Source organism: Python bivittatus, unplaced genomic scaffold (assembly GCF_059951505.1).
Source record: "Python bivittatus isolate LINGU-HERP-01145 unplaced genomic scaffold, Pbiv_v1 ctg000070_np1212, whole genome shotgun sequence".
NCBI lineage: Eukaryota > Metazoa > Chordata > Lepidosauria > Squamata > Pythonidae > Python > Python bivittatus.
In genome coordinates, this window is record NW_028277034.1 from 48,603,628 (window position 1) to 48,622,051 (window position 18,424).

The window sequence follows — 18,424 nt, forward strand, 5'->3', positions numbered from 1 at the left end:
TGTCATTGTAGTCCAATGCAACTGGAAGGGCCTAAGCTGGGGAATATGGATACAGCATGTCATATTTTCAGTGTTACATCTGAATCCTTATAAAAAAGAATATTTAGAAATCCCTGCATCTGAATTATGACTTCTTTGATCCTAATAGCAAGGTCCTTTCTTGCAAACCAGGAGGGTTCAAAATGCACTAATAGCACATTCCAACCACGTCTCATTTGGCAGACATACATGTAGCCTTACCCCACTCAGTGTCTGGATCCATCGATCATCCTAACCCTTTCTTGTTTTAACCCTGGTTTGCTCACAAAGCCCCAGTTGCCTGGGGTTACCCCTAACCAATCTTCTCTCAGCCTGTTCCAGCTGCACTGGAACATCTGCATGGCATCCTTTGTTGGAGCTGGAGAATTTCTGCCCATTCAACCTAACCGATAAGTACCAGCAGCAGCAGCAGCAGCAGCAGCAGCAGCAGCAGCAGCAGGCAGGGATTCTGTATCGCTCTCCCTCCCGGATCCCTTTAAGAGCATGCATACGATTGGCTGTAGCTATGCAGGTTTTTTCTCCCATCCTTTCTCTCACTCTCCTTCTCCCCCTGCCCCCCCCCCCACGTTTTTTTATCTTCTGTTGCTGGTGGAGTTCGGCTTTGCCACAGCGGCAGCAGCATGGATGAGATGCTGGCGGCAGCTATTCCACTCCAAGTCGTGGCATCCCTAGGCAAATTTTAAAAGCAGTTCCTGGGAAGGAAAAGATCAGAGGAAGGGAGAGAAGCAGGGGAGGGAGAAGGGGGAAAAAAAGGAACTCGACCCCCAAAACAAGAGACAACCATAGGCTTTCATCTCCCCTTCTCCTCCCGCCTTCCCAGCCCCCCAATAAAACAGAGAATTTCTACCGGCTTTTGCAGTCTGTGAAGGTCCTCCGTGCGGTGGTTTTCCTTTTGGCCATCATGTCAAAGCTAGGAACCAAGAGTGTGATGGATGGAGCGACCGAAACGTCCTGTAATGGATCAGCGGAAAGCCCTTTTGGACCCAAAGAAGAAACAAACAATCAGAAAGTCCAGCAGAAGCAAAATATCGTGTGGAGGAATGTCATCCTAATGTCCTTGCTTCATGGTGGGGCTGTGTATTCTCTCTTCCTCATTCCCAAGGCCCATCTGTTTACTCTGATCTGGGGTAAGTTTTTTTTGTTTTGTTTTTTAGCATTTTCCTCCATGAGGGAACCTTTTTGTGTTTTCATGCAAATCTCTCTTTTTGGTTCTTTATGGCTATCTGTTCCCCAGGAGACTTAATTCATAATGGAGTGCCTGTTTTTAATCTAAGCAAAACAAAACTGGCATTCGAAGAGTCACTCTTTTTTCTTTGGGTTCAGAATGACTGGCTAGATTCAGTGGCTAAAAAGTTCCAGTTTTGTTCAAAGAATATCATTCATTCTTTAGAAACATTTGCAAAATCAAACTCTTGTAACTGATTCATCCAGATGAAGTAAGCACATCATGTTTCGGTGCTCTAAATTCCTTCCTAACAGATTGAAATCCCAGATTTTTACTCACTGCACCCTGGATCCAAATTAATCTTATAATTATCTGATTATTTAGACAAAAGAATAGCCCAAAGGTAACCAATCTACATGAACTGACCTTGTAAACACCCCCTTTGAGATATAGCCTGTATGGGCTACATACATCCAGCCTTAGGGTAAAGCACTGATAAAATAAATACAGCATCTCATTCAAATAATTTGTATGATTCAGGTATAAATCTATTTGTGAGAAAAGAGACAATATTAAGAGGAAAGTGTTACAATAAAGAAACCTGTTCCCATATCTAAAACTCGTGAGGTGAGTTGCTGTCGCTGATTTGTAAGAATCCTATTTTTAAGAAGCTTGCTTTCAAGATTAGAGTGTTTTATTGGTTTACCATTAGCAGGTGGTTCTTATAAGAAGCCTTTTTAAGAAAAAATTCACTAGCACTTGTCCAGTTTTGACTTTGTGATGAATAAGAGAGTAACCATAGTAAAATCCTATACATGTCTACTTAGTAGCCCCATTGAGTTCAGTGGATTTGCTTCCAGGTAAATAATTATAGAATAGCAGCTTCGGGGACTGAGGAGAGAGAATTTCAGTAAGGTGATCGCTAATTGCAACTCTCAATACAGTAGTTGTGCTTTATGCTTTTGAAGGAATAAGCCATAGCGATATTAAAGATGTTTCCATTTATTTCTTGCAGCTAGAGTAGATATTCTTCTGCTTTGTGAATAATATTTTGTTTTTTGTGTTACCATCTCCTTTAGTTTTAGACAACGCAGGGAGATAACTCCATTCTCAATCTGCTGCTGAGAATCCTTAACTGCCAGGGTATTTGATTTAATCCATTTCTAGTCTTGGAAACCAAATTGCACACCAGGATGCCTAGACAAAGGTGATCTGGCCCCTTTCATGTGCAAACTGTATAAAGAGAATATGTCTGTGCATCACGATTGTGTTTTTCCTTTGCGGCTGAATAACTATATGTCCAGGCTTAGATTGTTCGTATTTATATCACGCTTTGCAGACTGACATAAACTCAACAAGGTTCCTACAAACAAAACTATAATGATGGGGTAGGGGTGGGGGGATAAAGGATGAAATAGTCATGTACTGAAGGACAAAGGTAAGCAAATGGAAATGTGTACTTACACTGCATTATCAAAATGGCCCAGGTTCCCAGAAAAGGAAGTTTTTCTAAGATAATCATGTAGAGAAGGAGGAGTAGGATTCTGAACCTCTTGGACTGAGGAAATCTTTGACTGGGTCTCTCACCATGCCATTGTCAAACTGAAAAGAAGCTGATCTCCCTTTTGGGGGGATTGGAAACTTGTTCCTCTTATAATCCCAGGGCATCCCCATTGTGAACCAGCTGGTGCACCTCGTCCTCTGTTCCCTTCTCACATCTGTTTGCTGATGTAACAAACATCTACAGGTTTGTCCCGAGCGTAACAGCTCTGGAGCTGCGATGTTACATTATTGTTCACTCTAGTTCTTGGTTTCTTCTGCGTGAAGATTTTTCCTTTTTCACCCCTAACAGCAGAGAGGTAGAAGTAAGGAAAGACTATCATATTTTTGAATGTGTGAACTGGATCTTAAGCTTCAGATCAGATGCTTTGGAGTCTGTCTCCTCCTTCTTCAGTGTAGAAATGGTGCTTCAGCTTTTACTGTATGGTTAGGCTAGAGATAGAGCCCACCATTGAAATCCAGAGGTTGCAGCTCAGAGAGAACCTAAACAACCAGAGAACCAGAAGTGATGGGGCCAGCAACAAAGCCAGTGTTGGCCAGGATAAGTATTTTCCCTTCTACCATCATGGTTGCAGTGGGATTTCTTCCTTCCTATTATTAAAACACTTGTTTATAATGAGCTTTTAACGGTTGAAGAGCAGGGGGTATTATGGGATGCCAGGTTTAGCATACGGGAATGTTCTGTATGATACATTTATGTTGTTTGTAATTTTGTAAACTGCCAGTAGTCATCATATGGACATACTGTTAATAAATACCCAAAGAAATAATGAACTGGTCTGCTGGGCCTGTATCTGGTAAAAAGGTTTGTTGTACTTTTCTTTTAAAAAGATTTTTATAGCAATGAACGTCCTTTTCTAAAAATAAAAACCATAGTTGTGAATGAAACTTGGTTACTCAAGAGTGCCATTCTTAATTTTGTTCATTTTATCTAATGAGACCCTCCTTTTTTTCCTTGCAATCATAATTTTCCTCTTGGGGGAAAAACACATTTCTAGTCCCCCAAGAAACACATTCTCTCTCTCTCTCTCTCTCTCTCTCTCTCTCTCTCTCTCTCTCTCTCTGTCATAAATTACTCTACATGCCTACACTTTTTCTTTGAGAGATATTTTTTTCCTGGGGGATTAACACACTTGTCTTAGGAAATAATGGTAAGATAAAAAGTTCAGAATTTTCTGATGTAGAGGTGGAAGAAAGGAAGGAAATCTTTTATCAATCAGGGATCAATCTTACATGGGAGTTGTAAATCTATTCCCCTTCCACTCTGGATAAAGTGCTTGTTCCTGGAACAGTTGAGACTCCAGCAATAACTTGTAAGCTACGTCGAGTATTTATAGAGACCAAGAGGTGGCATATAGATTCAGTGATCAGAAAATAATAGGTGACATTGTGGAGAAACAGAAATGGAAACTTCATCTGATCATTTTTAACCTATCACAGTCTTAAAGGACACCTTTGAGAAGATTGACTCTGGCAATCCAGACCAGTTTTCTTGGAACCACATGGAAAGGATTTGGGATAGCCTCTTCTGAGATGCTTTTCAACTTCTCAGTCTAGCCTACAACCCTGGCATTTCCTGGTGATTTCCATCTACTAACTTGGCCTGATCCAGCCTAGTTTATCAGTCCAGACTAGGGCAACCAGGTCCTGCTGTGTACTTTCTTAAATAAATAAAATATATAGCTAATGCCTCATACAGACGCCTTCACTAGTTTCATCTTTCAACCTCCTTCAGGCAGTTGATAGCTGAATAGACAGCTACTGTATTCTATCCTTTAAAACCTGGGCAAGAGTTTCTTCCATCCAGGAAGATGTAGCATCAGAACTGTGTCTAAACATAGCTGACATCTCAGTGGGGGAGTCTCAAGGACCATTTAAGAATGCATGCCGTTCATTAGAAATAATGAAAACAGATTCTTAGGCTTCACACCAGATATTTAATACCTGTAAAGGATAGGAACTGTGATTTGTGTGACTAAAATCCTGTCATTTTCTTGCCTGTCCTCACTTTCCTTCTCTCTGCAATTGTTTGTAAACAAATAAGAAAGGAGAACCAGTTGCTCAATTATATATGATTAATATTTCTCTTCTTTGCTGAATCTGGATACAATATGTATTGTCTCTCCACAGACAGGCCCTTTCTTCACCCAAACCTGAATTTAAAATTTAATTTAACTATCAACACTTCTCAAAGAATGTTGGGAATTGTAGTTTGAGTTAAGCATTGGAAATGGTTTGTCAAGAGCCATTCTTCTCTTTCATCATTGAGCTATACTTTCTAGAGCAGAGTTGGCAAAGTTCCAACTGGGAAAAATCTCGTTCTGTTCTGCTACCCTATTTTTGCTACAACTTATGATCCATCAAAATTACTAGAGGCTTGTAGGACTTAACATTTATTCTGGTTCAAGCTTTCATGGACAAAATGAAATGTGGAATAAATGAGTTAGTCTTTAAGTTAATATAATACTCCTTGCTTTTGTTGAAATAGATGAAGACAACTATTCTTTTGGAAATTGGTGGGAAGTAGACCAAGATGACTGTGGAGTCCTTGGGGTTCTCTGAGCTTGGCTGTTTTCTTGCAGACATTTCGTTACCCAGCTAGGTAACATCTTCAGTGCTACCCGAGAGTGGGGTTTGCTCTCCGTTTATATACAATAGCTTGCCCTGCCAGTGTTGGTGGGGGTGCTGTTTTCTCCTTGGCAGTTCCTAGATTAGGCTGTTGTTTACTGCTTTATTGTTTGTCTGAGTTGGTAGTTCCTTGATTAGGGTATTGTTTGTTGCTTGTTTGTCTGGTGTTAATCTCTGCTTATCTGGGTGTTGACTGCTGGTGAGGAGGTGTTCTGGTCTTTTTGTTTCCTTTTTATTGTCTCTTTTGAATAATGTGTAAATGTTGTTTATCTCTATGTGCCTGTTGATGGCTGAGTTGTCTGAATATCAAACTTCCAGGAATTCCCTGAAGTTTTTGGATTTAGCTTGGTTTAAGATCCTCTTCTATTGAGACCTAGAAGAGGCAGATACTTTTTTAAAATGTTAGGACATTCATTCATTCATTCATTCATTCATTCATTCATTCATTCATTCATTCATTCATTCATTTATAGCATTTATATGGCTGCTCAACTCAAACAATGCAACTTTTGGTGATACAAAACAAACAAGGATGTCCAATTAAAAATAACTATAAAAATTGGTGAGTGGGTACTCCGGATTATTACACTCTTCCAGATAAGAGCGATAAGAGCTGTAATGATCCCAACCCAAATACTCAAGAAAACAACCAGGTATCCATTGCCTTTTTGAAGGCCTGCTGGGTTGGAACCAGCTGCGTGTTTATGGAATAATCATTGGTTTATGGAAGAAACTGAATCAGAAGGGCTCATCCCCAAAGCAATCCAAGATGTCAAGAGGAAAGTGTATGGAGCTTTATGATTTTTTTCTGAAATTCAGCAAGGTGTGTTCTTTGCATTGGCCCTCTGCTAATGTGTCTCCCTGTATCCCTATAATGCTATAGGATCTTCTTCTGCTCCAGAGAAAATGGTGGGAAGATAGCTTGGCAGCATTTCCTCTGAGCTGGGAATCCAAAGGTTTCCTACTGGCAGCAACTCCCACTTCATCCCACCCTTACTTCCTGCCAAGGGGGTGCTTCGTGCCTTGCCACCCTTCTTGCCACTGGCCATTTCTCCCTCCACAACCCCTTTAACACAGAGAGTTGGCCTTTGCCCACCCCACGTTAGTCAGAATTTACACTTAGTGTAAAAAGGAGCCACTGGGGGGAAAGAATGAGAATGGAGGCTGGGGACTGATCAGGTGACATTTTGTATACGCTTCTATCAGCCAGGCTGGCAAATGGAAAGATGGAGCCCAGCAGTGGGGATGTTTGCCCAACACCACCAATCTGCTATAAAAAGGATGAGGCTGGTGGCTCCTTGAAAGTGCAGAGAGCCTTTTGGAAAAGACGCTCGAGCTATCCTTTTCCTTTCAGGTCTGCTGGTGTAGGTCAAAATGCAGCTCAGTTGAACCACTTTGTTACTGTTCTTCTCCCCGTGTAATCTTGGCATGAGATCCGCCTCTCCAGGATGCAGATGCCTTCTTGGAAAAGTTCCCCAGACAGTTAAAAAAAATCCAGTAGCAATTTCAGAAAGCTGGCTTTGTCAGTGAGATTTGATGTCTGAAAGGTGAGCAGTTTGAAGAAAGATATCTTGAAACCTTGCTGCTGCATAATTTTGAGACACATTATACATTGTTCCAGGTGCTGTGGCTGCCTACCAGATTTGGAAAAGTGGGAATGGAGCAGAGAGATGAGGAAAAAGTTAAACCCCTGCTTCAGTGCTTTTTTGTTTAAATTGATTACGTGCCATCAAGTCTTGTCGTCTCTTAGCAACATAGATTTTCTCCTTGATGATCTGTTCCTAACCTGGTCCGTTGGCTCTTCCAACAGTGCTGTCATGGCTACTGTAACTGAGTCCATCCACCTTGCTGCTGGTTGTCCTCTTCTTCTCTTTCCCTCTACCGTTCCCAGCATTATAGCCTTTTCCAGAGAGCTGGGTCTTTGCATCATGTGTCTGAATTAGGATAATTTAAGCTTGATCATTTGGGCCTCGAGTGAGAACTCTGGGTTGATTTGTTTGATGATCCATTTGGTTTGTTTTCTTGGCTGTCCACGATATTCTCAGGAGTCCTCTCCAACACCAAAGTTCAAAAGCATCAATACTCTTCCTCTCCTGCTTCTTCAAAGTCCAACTTTTGCTTCCATAGAGTGTCATTAGGAATACCATGGCTTGCACAATTCCGATCTATCTTTGTTTAAATTATCCTAACTGTTGTTGCTGGTTTTTTTCTTGTAAAAATACTGTATCAGGACTCGTTGGATATATTTACTTAGAAAATATAATTACTTACAAACGTACTCTGGAATATGGAGGCCCAGCTCCCAAATCCCTTTGAATGACAATTAAATAGGCCAAAAATCTTATTCAATGTTAGTTTTTTAATGGCCAATTTAAGGAGGAAATTCTGGTTATCTCACATTTTCTTATAGCAAGTGGCAGCCCCTGTCACACCTTGGCTGATTCCCCAAAGCTAAGCAGACTCAGACCTAGTTAGTACTTGGAAGAAAGACCACCATAATTTCTCAGGACTATAGGGTAGACTGGGACGTTAAAAAAAAAAAATCTAGAAAATGGCAGTGACAAACCACTTCCATATTGTTAACATGGAGGTGTCCAGGCAGTCTCCAGGATTTGCACAGCAAAGGAATCTCTACTTTTATCCCACTACTCTACAATGCCCAACTGATGAAGTATCTACATATCCAATGATGGGTGTGTGTATTCTAAAGAAAGGTAATCTGTGACACTGAGGAATAATAATAGGCTGTCATGTGAGATTCCTCAGATAAGCTAAACCTAAAGCACTCAGAACTCCCCAGAGACCTGGATAATTTGCAGTAGGTATTGCTACAAGATAAAATCACAGTTAGTAAAATATCTTTATACAGAATCTTACCTTTTGGCAATATTAGTAGAATGGAAGTGAGGAACGTTGATAATTGATCGTTAAGACAGCCAGTTTGGTCTAGTGTGGTGTTTTTCAACCTCGGCAACTTTAGGATGTGTGGACTTCAGCTCTCAGCATTCAGAATCCTGGGAGTTGAAGTCCACACATCTTAAAGTTGCCAAGATTGAGAATCGCTGGTCCAATGGTTAAGAACTTGGACTAGGAGCAGGGAAACTGGAGTTCTAGCTCCACCTTAGGCACGAAGCCAGCTGGATGACTCTGGGCCAGCCTCTTTCTCTCAGCCCTAGGAAGGAGGCAAGGGCAAACCACTTCTAAAAATGTTGCCAAAAAACCCCCCAGCAGGAAGTTATTTCTTTAAGTTCCCAGGACTCAAGACAGACAGACATATATGTATCCAAAATTTGAAATAAATTTATCCTGTCTTGTATCAGGTAGTTCACCTGACCTATATTAATTTCAAGTGAAGGATGGGACAGTTGCACCAGTGAATTAGAAGTAACAGAAAAGGTATTTTTCCCCAAGGCTAGAAATATTTTTATTCATTCGTTCTTGGTCTAGTTCAGCAGTATATCTTTTTGGAATTACTTTAATTTGGGCTACTTTCCAAGATGCTGAGGGACAAAGATGGAGAGGAAGAAAGACCAAGGTCAGTGTAGAAAAGCAGACAATAAAATATATAAAGTTTGTGCTTGAGAATAACATGACATATAAAATACGTAGGGTTTCTGTTCTTCTGGAATTTGCTTCATTGAGATGCAGTAGGTATTGTACAAATGTATAATTGCACTTATAACTGCTGTGAAGAAGATCAGAAGCTACTTCTTTGTATTTTTTTCTTTCCTTTCTATTTTTTTCACTTTTTTCTTTCCTTTCTTGCACTTTTAGCTTTCTCTTTGATTTCTTTCTTTTTCTTTTTTCTCACTTTATATTAGTTTGTATTACTTTTTAATCTTCCTTTTAAAAAAAAACCTTTAATAAAAAGATATTAACATTTCAATATTAAAAAGGTGTTTAAAAAAAGATGCAGTAGGCAGAGAGATGTGCTAGCTTATAGTAGCCAGAATCAGAAGAAGTCCATCAGTCTGCTTTCAAACTTTATTAAAAGGCATAAGCTTTCATGACCCACAGGTGACCACGGGTGTCATGTTGTGAAGGCCACCCTCAATTTTGAAACAGAAGGCTTACAGTACCAAAAGAAGACTCTCTGAACCCTTACGAAAAAGACTTTGCTGGTATGTGTGCACATAAAAGTAGAATGTCAAATGTCAGTATATAACTATAAAAGCAGAAGAACCTGAGGAAACCACAGACAAGCCAGACCTTTGTAATCTGGCTCTCACCATTGTCTTGTTAGAGACAAGGAACAAAAACATAATTGGCAATAAGACTGGATCTTTCCCCCCACTTCTGCTTATGAAAAAACTCATTCTATATTAATGCTGGATCACAAAACTGTATTGAGTTAGTGTCACTAACCATGTTTGAATCATGATTTACTGAATAAATGTGTATGTTTAAATAATGGTTTACTGAATAAATCACAGTTATCTAGGTATCCCCAATACAAAGCCATAAGCCATGATTTGCAAACCAGAATGGTTGGATTCATTGAGCATATTGAGCTTCAAAGAAACAAACCACCTTTTGGCTTAGCACAGTAGTCTTTCTCAACCTTGTGTCTTCCAAATATATTCCCAATAGTTTCAACTAATACATCCAAAGATTATTCTAGTTCGGACTCCTAGGAGTTAAAATCTAAAATATCTGGAGGATACGAGGTTAAGGAAAGCTAGCTTATCAAACTATGGTTCACATAGCCATATTGTGTGAACCCCGCTATGTGCTAAGCCATACCTTGTTAAGTGTGATTATGGAGTAAACCATGGTTGGCTCAGTCTGTGTAACTTACTAAGCCTCAAACAAACCCCAGTTTGGTGTGCTGCCTGTGAATCCAGCTCCTTTCGCTCTCCTGTGAGACCATGTAGGAGTTACAAGGCCATGCAAGCTTAAATTGTTGTCTGCACGGCTGCTGAGGATGATGGAGCTTGTAATATGACACATCTGAAGGAGATGGGATGGGGAAAGCTGCTTTATAAGTGTTGGTTCAGATTCAGATGTTACCTGGGCAACCATAGCTTCTCCTGAATCTGCTCCTTTCCATTAGCTGCGTCTGTTTCGTTTTTCTATTGCTGTGTTCCTGTGCAATTGGAATATCGTATTTCTTCGTGGCTTATGTTTAAGCCAATAAATGGATAATCAAAATAATTAAAACATGTTGAGAAGGAGAATCCCCCAAATTGAAGCTCTATCAGAAAGTAATATTTCAAGCTTAACTTGAGGGCTTCTTTCTCCTCATCTGTGGCTGGCTGTTATGAAAAAGTACAATTGAACTTTTGTTCTCTGATCCCCTTGGAGATGGCGATTCTGCTGTGCCATTTCAGTACAATTGATCTGAGATCATCGCGCTCCGCAGGCAGTACCCACCACAGGGAAGTCTGGGTTTTCATTTAACAAAACTGCCTTTTTGTACTGCTCAGAGAGAAAAAACTGGGAATAAACAGGGACCCTCTTGTCTGGAAAATTAGCCTGAATGTTAATCCAGTAGAGAATATTGAAAACTAGAGTGAAACGTTGCAAAATCCATCACTGAAGCTAACTCATACATTTTCTATTAGCGCTTAGAGTTTTTGAAGCACTGCAAGCTTTCTTTCAATCTTTACATCACCCTCTGATGCTAAGAATACCTGTCTCTTTTTCTTTAATCAAAAGCCCTCTACAGGTTTAAACATGCTTAAATAGCATCAAAAAATTATAAAGGTAGGTTCCTATAGCAGAGTCTTAACTGTATCAAATTCCTAACACACGTCTACCTCAAAGCTTATAAAAATAACAGTTCTGCGGGGCCACTGAACTGCACAATGTGACTTCCAGGTGGCTGGAATGGCTTCCGCATAAATTTCCTTTTTATACTTTTTTTAATCCAGGCATTTACACCATAATTCCCATGTCATGTCTGACAGAATGTTGTGGACAGATGGTATGAGATAACCCTGTCTTCTTTCCCAAACTGTAAGATATTTTTGTGACAAACCTTTTTATCAACGCCTGAATTATTTCCTATATATCTTAAAACAACAGCAACAACACCCTTCTCCCTTTCTGGAGAAATGCACAAGGAATCAAGGATGTTGACCTTTTAAATTATGTTTTTTCCTAGAATTGGATTCAGGGACAAATACCATCATTATCACAGTTTTGCCTGAAGCCTTTGCTAGACTTCATTTTATAATACAGAATGAGATTTCCTTGGAGATTCCATATATCTGATTCATCTCCCTCCATCTAGCCCCCAATGAGTTTTTATTCCCAGTAGGGAAAATATTTTTATTATTTCCTAGTTCTCTTTTACATTGCTCAGAGCAGCATGGATGATTTTCTCCTCCTCACAAGCTCCCACATAATAACCCTGAAACGAAGGTTACATTGAGAGATTGGATGTATGTACGATTGAGGGTTGGGTTCAAGTATCAGGCTACACCCTACTGTGATTTTATTTATTTATTCTTGCCTGCTGCCAGTTGTGCACTACTCAGTGTGGGTTAGTGTTATGGGTGAACCACATCACGGTTGTTTGTTCAACAAACCACTGTTTAAAATCCTGGCTTAGTGCAGTGTGTGAACTCAGTGAGGGACTTACATAAAGTTGTGACTCGCAACGACTGTAGATTATACCTTGGTACAACCTTTGCCAGACTGCAGCTTTTCTGGCGAGGATTTCCTTGGGATTCAAGATTGCCCAGCAAAGATGGGGAAAGGATGTTAACGGCATCTTATGTGAGAAGAGGTAGAGGTGCAAGTATCACTCTTTGAGCCCCAAAGCAAATCTCTCAGAGGAGAACCCCCCACCCCCACCAGGAGAGTTCAGGTGCTGAGCCCTCAGTCCTCAGATTGGGGCAGTTGAGGGAGGGAGGGAGGGAGGGAAGGTGGGCAGAAGAAGGAGTACGCCGGCTGCACCACTCTGTCCCCCCACTAAGGGGCAGCAAAGGGTTATTGTTTTCTGTATCTTTGCTGCTGTCTAGTGGTCCCTCAGATTGCTGCAACCTACATATGGCATGCCTGTACTGGACTCTTTCCCCCCATCCCTTTCACAAGGAGGAAGAAAGAGGAGAGCGAGAAGAAGAGGGTGGCCAGCAGTGACCAATGAAACCCCCCCACCCAGCTTTGTCTCCAGAGCTTCATGGCATGACCCTGGGAACAGCTGCGGCAGCAGCAGCAGCTTCTCCTTTGCTCACCACCTCCTTCCTTCCATGTCACTGTTCTGCTCTGTCTCCTCTCAAGGCCCTGCACTTAGTTTATCATGACCGGTAGCCCAAGCTCTCCAGAAGATTGCTCAACAATTCTTTCTGCTGTCATTTGGTGGTAGTCCGAATTCTGATAGCTCATCTGTGGTAGCCCTACCCAGGGAGATCACGTTTGCGGACAGATTGCTTGAAGATTGTATTCCTATCTTTGTAATTTTAGGTCTGTGCCAATTTCTAGCATCATCTTTGAGTTTCTCTGGGTCTTACAGAGGCCCCAGGGGCATTCTTAGAGGATGGCTGTAGCCCAGTTCTTACCAGCATGAAGAACAAAGACCGAAGCAAGTTGGGGTGGTGGTGGTAAACAACATCTGCGGGTGAGAGAAAACAGAGGTAGAAGAGAGGGCAAGTAGTATCCTACTTGGCCTCCAAGAAGATGGTGCTTTGTGATTGGCCATACCCCCCAAAGCACCATTTTATGAAAAGGCAACCTCCATAGCAACCATTTTGTGAGAGTGCCACCAACATGATCTCAAAAGTCCATAGGTGCCCATTAGCACAAAAAGGTTACTTACCCCTGTGCCTACAGCTCCCATCATCCCCAACTAGCCCAGGTAACTGGGAGCTATATTCCAATCCCTCTGAGAGTACTGGATTTAGAAAGGCTAGAATAGGGGTTTTCTAGCAAACCTTTTAATTTTAAAATATTGTTGGGGGATGCCAAGAAGGGAAATGAGGTGCTCACATTCATGTTAGAACATGTAAGGGTCCTTCTGATGGCAGGCTCTCCACAATAGCCAGTGAGCTGCCAAGGGGAACCCACAAGATGGTCACAAGGGCAGAGGCACGAGATAGCCTCACTTTTTCCAGATGTGTAGACTTCAACTCCCAGCATTCCTACACCAAGATGGCTGGAGCTGAGAATTTTGGGAACTAAAAGTCACACCAGGTGGGGAAAATGAAATGTTTAAGCCTCTTTCAACAAAGATACTGGCAGCAATTATTTTTAAATACTATAAAAAAATACTGTCTGTCCTCTAAAGAAAGCTTCAGGGTTAAATGCAGATTTTAACCCCCTTTTGCTTTGCCTATTTTCTGTATCTCTCCTTGGAAAAGTCACATGTTGCAAAGAGGAGGAGGTGATGCACCCGACAATTGGGCCAACTCCTCCCTGAAAAATAGCTGTTAATTGTGGAGTTTCAGCGGAACTTTGCAGTGCCGGGAGGCAGAAGGCAATAGACTTCCTTGAAAAGTTAAGCTAGTTTTTGGTTTTTTTTACAAAGCCAGCTAAGCTTCCTCTGGAAATTGACTAGCAGAGATTTCATTACCCATGGTCAGCTTGTCCCTCTGCCCCAAAATTACTTCTGGCAGGCTCCCTTTCAATAATGGTGCTGCAAACCTCATCGTGGAAAGCACACGAACAATCAGCTTATTGCATTCTCCTTACATTAAGGACAGAAACAAAGTCTTATTAAGACAGCAGAAAGTAGGCAGCTGGTACATCTTACCCCAGGGCAAAAAAAGAAAAAAGAAAAAAAGAAAAAAAAAATCAGGAATCAATCCTACTAATTTTAGTTATATGTAGAACTCTGTCTTCTACTACTACTAACAGTCTTTCCCTAGTCTTCTCCCCTCTCCCAGAATTAAAATAGGACATCCATCTGCATTTCTCTTGAATATTTTGGCACATTTTCTCCTGTAATTTGTAAACCTGTAGATAAAATTTTTCTCCTTTGGACCAAATATAGCAATATGGAGCTTGTTATCAGTACAGCTACCATATCTGGCTGCAAAAATCTCATGGCCATTAGATGGTAGCAAAGAAATACCAAAACGTGAGCCGTGGACCTTTGCAGCCCATATATTGTTGGCCGTCACATCATAAGGACTTCTAATGTGACTGTCACATCACACAGATTTTTCCATATCATCCCAGTTTTCCCTTAAACATTGCGCCAATAATATATAGGTTAAGTTCATAACTAAAGATGTGAAAACATTTTAAACCATGATTGTTTTATAAGACCTCTATCCCACTTTTTTTGTTTTTTTAAGCTTTTATTGTAAGACAAAAAAAGAAATAAAAAATAGAAGGAAAAAGACTACATTAAGGATTTATAAATACATAAATAACTAAGAATTTACAAGAGGTCAAAAGAAAAAGGAAAAACACTCCACCATTATTCTTGCAAGTTACATTAAATTGGAAATTGAATTGGAACTGATAATAAAGAAACTTATATATCAATTTAGCACTTTAAGACCAAATATTGAAATCAAATCAGAAATTGACAAAACAACCCAAGATTATAACAATTATCAGTCAAGTTAATAATTGTACAATAAGAATTATCAAGAATTTCTAACTGATCTGAAGCTGTATCTTTATGGCAAATCACATAGAATCTAGTGTTTTAAAATGTTATGTTAAACAAAACCCAAACCCCAGATGCAGCAAAATCTGCAAATCTGTAGTCCATAAAAACTTTCCAAATTAAAGTTAACAGACTTATTTGTTAGAAATGAAGTTATTTTTGATATTGATACATATTCCCAAAGTTTAATTTGTGAGTCCTCAAATGAAGGAATTGATCATAAGAATATCTTAGCAGTTCTTATCATGTAATAAAGTCAATTCAGTATACTTGCTATATTCAGTATGGCAACAATGGAAAGCCAGTATTTAAAATTTGTTTCATCCTATGATAAATCATCTTCCAGAATTGCTGAACTTTGTGACACTACCCACTGATATAAAAGAACAATCCAATCTGATTACTATATTTCAAGCAGTGTTTTGAATGTGTATTATCCATTTTGGCAATCAATACTGAATAAAAAAACATCCTCTGAGTGTAATATTCTGAGTGAATTTGATATTATTCTTCCACTGATACTCCCACTGTTGCATATCAATTGTCCTGTTTAAATTCTGTACCTATTTAATCCTGCAAGCTTTGGCTTGTTCAGTTTCTGAATCTTATTTCTGTAGCAACCTGTATATAAACCCTAACAATTCTGAGTTTTGTGTTGTAAACATTTCAGATTTGGTCAAATCTCAAAATCTGTTACCTTGTAGCTGTTTTTGAACTAAACATCTTATTTGAAGATTTTGAACTCAATAAGGTGATTTCAAGGATAGAGTCTTGAAAGATTCCCATGGTGTGAATAAAGAAACATTAGAAGCTGAGTTAGTTTGGAAGAAGTTCTTTAATTCAAATTGTGCTTTTTGTAACAATTGTGTGCTTTTTTTTTTGTAATAAGAATAAACAATTCAAGCTCCATTTTTTTGAACCAGTGACTCCTGTGGGCAATTTTTCAATTACTGGATTATGGTCTTACAATTTCCACTTCTATACATTTAGACAGTAGCAAATTATATATCCAACACATATCTATTTTTGAAAAAGTGTTATGAGGAGAAAAATAAGTATATTTCTTTCTTTAAAGGCTATTAATATCTTCTCACATCAGAAAGAAAGTAATGACATGTAAACTGCAACATTTTCTGGCATTTTTTCAGAGTTCCTTTTGGATGAACTGAATTTACCAGGATTTGGGAAAAGAACCCCCTTCATGTTGCCAAGAATCAAAACATCTCCTACAGTTTCGAGATGTGATTCCATCCCACTTTGGGATTAATATTAACAATGAAAAAAACAGGACAATGTTTTTACAAATGAGTAAGCTGAGCATATGATATGATAATATGGTGCAATGTTCACATGGGTAAAGAACTCTTCCCCAACCTGATCACTCCAAGTGTTTAAGGCTATAAGTTCTGTCACACTAGTTTTTATGGCTCACTTTTAAAACTGATGGTAGCTGTCATCCAGAACATCCCAAGACTTCTAACAACTCCTGTTTCTTGCCTACCTTGATAACATCAATCTTGAAAGCTTGTCAAAGCTCATCTCTACCTCAACTTATACCTATACCAATCAAAGCGGAGTTGCTTGAGTTTCTCACTTCTTTCTTTCTTTCTTTCTTTCTTTCTTTCTTTCTTTCTTTCTTTCTTTCTTTCTTTCTTTCTTTCTTTCTTTCTTTCTTTCTTTCTAATTTCACAGGACTCAGATATCTTTCTATAATGGCTTAGCATTCCCTGCCCCTTCTCAGAGTCAAACCACATTTCTTCCTATTTAAAAAGCTAACAGGCACAGGGGGCACGGGTTGGGCAGGACAAGAGTGTCTTCTTGGTCTACCACACAAGCCACCTGCGTGCCTGTTAGTTATTAGTCCAGCTATTTTTAAACATGGCTTTAGAGCTCTCTCAAAAGCATGACCCCTTTTTCAAATCACAGTCTCCAAGCCAGGGATTAGCTCAGAGACCTGGCGGGTACAGTAAAAGAGGCCATTTTTGAAGTGTGTGTATGCAGATTCTTCTGTCAGCTAAACCAGGATGACTGCAGAGGACTGTGCCAGGGACTGAAAGGAGGATGTGTGTCCATACCAGCCAGAATAGGTACTGGTCTCATCTTTAGGAGGGTCACCAGACTGCACTATTGACAGAATGGTTGGTGAAGTGTGTCAGATTATACACATGGGAAAAAATGTTGTGGGATAAGAGGGAAAACATTACTTTTACACTGGAACAAATAAGGACAATTTAAGGCTGCCTCAGAGGAGATTAAGAAGGAAATATCATGAGGCCATGGCATTAAAAAAAGGGTTTGCTGTGTCATGTTTGAGCCATGAGAGGTTGCAAGTAAGGAAGAGTTCTAGGAAGATAAACTTATAAATACAATGAAAGTAGTCTGAATGTCCATTTGCTGTATCCTGAGGCAATTTGTTTTTGAAGTTAGAAGCTAGGTAGTCAGACTTTGGATCTGTTGAACATACCAGGGCATCCGTGGGGGGGGGCTCAGATGAAGATGGCAGCCGTGACTGCACAATCAGAGCCCCAGCCCATTTTTACATGTGATGCCCAAGGGAACAACATAAAGCAAAACTTTAAGCTGTTTGGGCAAAACTAGACTGAACAGCACTCATTCTAAGCTGTGTTCTATTCTGGCAAATGTCTGTGATCTTTGGCATGTCTATAAATTGCACATTTCTTGGGAAGGGTTCACCAATGTCCAAGTTAAAGGAGTTCAACAATTATAAATTACCAGCATCAGGATCTAAAGCCAAATTCTACTTTATCCCAGATATTAATCAGCACTGGGGTCTTTAGTATGCTACTCAAAGCCAAGGGCTTGACCTTAGTCAGGTAACTTAATTTAAAGGTCTGTTGTGTGATTTGTAACTTTAGCCACATTCCGCAATCTGGGATCACTTCCAGAGTCAGTAATTGCATCCTGCATTTCCTACTTGAAGTGCATCTTTCTTCTCTTTCATCCAGCCATTTAATTTTCCTTGTCCTCCTCCTTCTCCTTCACCTTCAAAAAAGCCAATGAGACCAAATGCTTCTGTCTCTGATGCAAGAAGGAATGATGTTATTTCAGTGCGAGTGGTTCTAGAATGACAATCAAACTTTATCTTAGGACAGCTGTGTAACACTTCAGATTTGAAGGGGAAAAGTTGCTTTGAAGCCCCTCGGAGCATCACATAGTATTGTCAGCAGTTCTTTAAAGCAGTTGCATCTTTTCCTAGGATTGTGATGTTGCCCTCCACAGCTTCAGCATGATCCCAGGAAAAGGGGGATCATTTTAAGGAGTCACAGACTGTTCCCAATTGTGCACACCATGTGCTCCAAGACACTGTTATCGCTTGGAAGCATTGAATAGGCCTGTTCTTCACACGATTTCTCCATTAATCATTTACAGGGTCTTCCCAGCCATTCTTGTGGCAGTGAAAAGCCTCTTCGCTGTTATTGCTTCATTGCTGTTATTTTGGCACACCTCTA

The 18,424-nt window shown here is 40.0% G+C and overlaps 1 protein-coding gene across 1 annotated transcript in view; it reads left to right on the forward strand.

The window, feature by feature from the left end:
- The first annotated feature begins 796 nt into the window (after window positions 1-796).
- Window positions 797-18,424, forward strand: part of SCD5 (stearoyl-CoA desaturase 5) — a 40,087-nt gene continuing 22,459 nt past the window's right edge. The window contains exon 1 of the mRNA XM_007428740.3: window positions 797-1,166. Coding sequence (XP_007428802.1) covers window positions 941-1,166 — 226 coding nt within the window. The 5' untranslated portion in view covers window positions 797-940. The remainder of the gene's footprint in view (window positions 1,167-18,424) is intronic.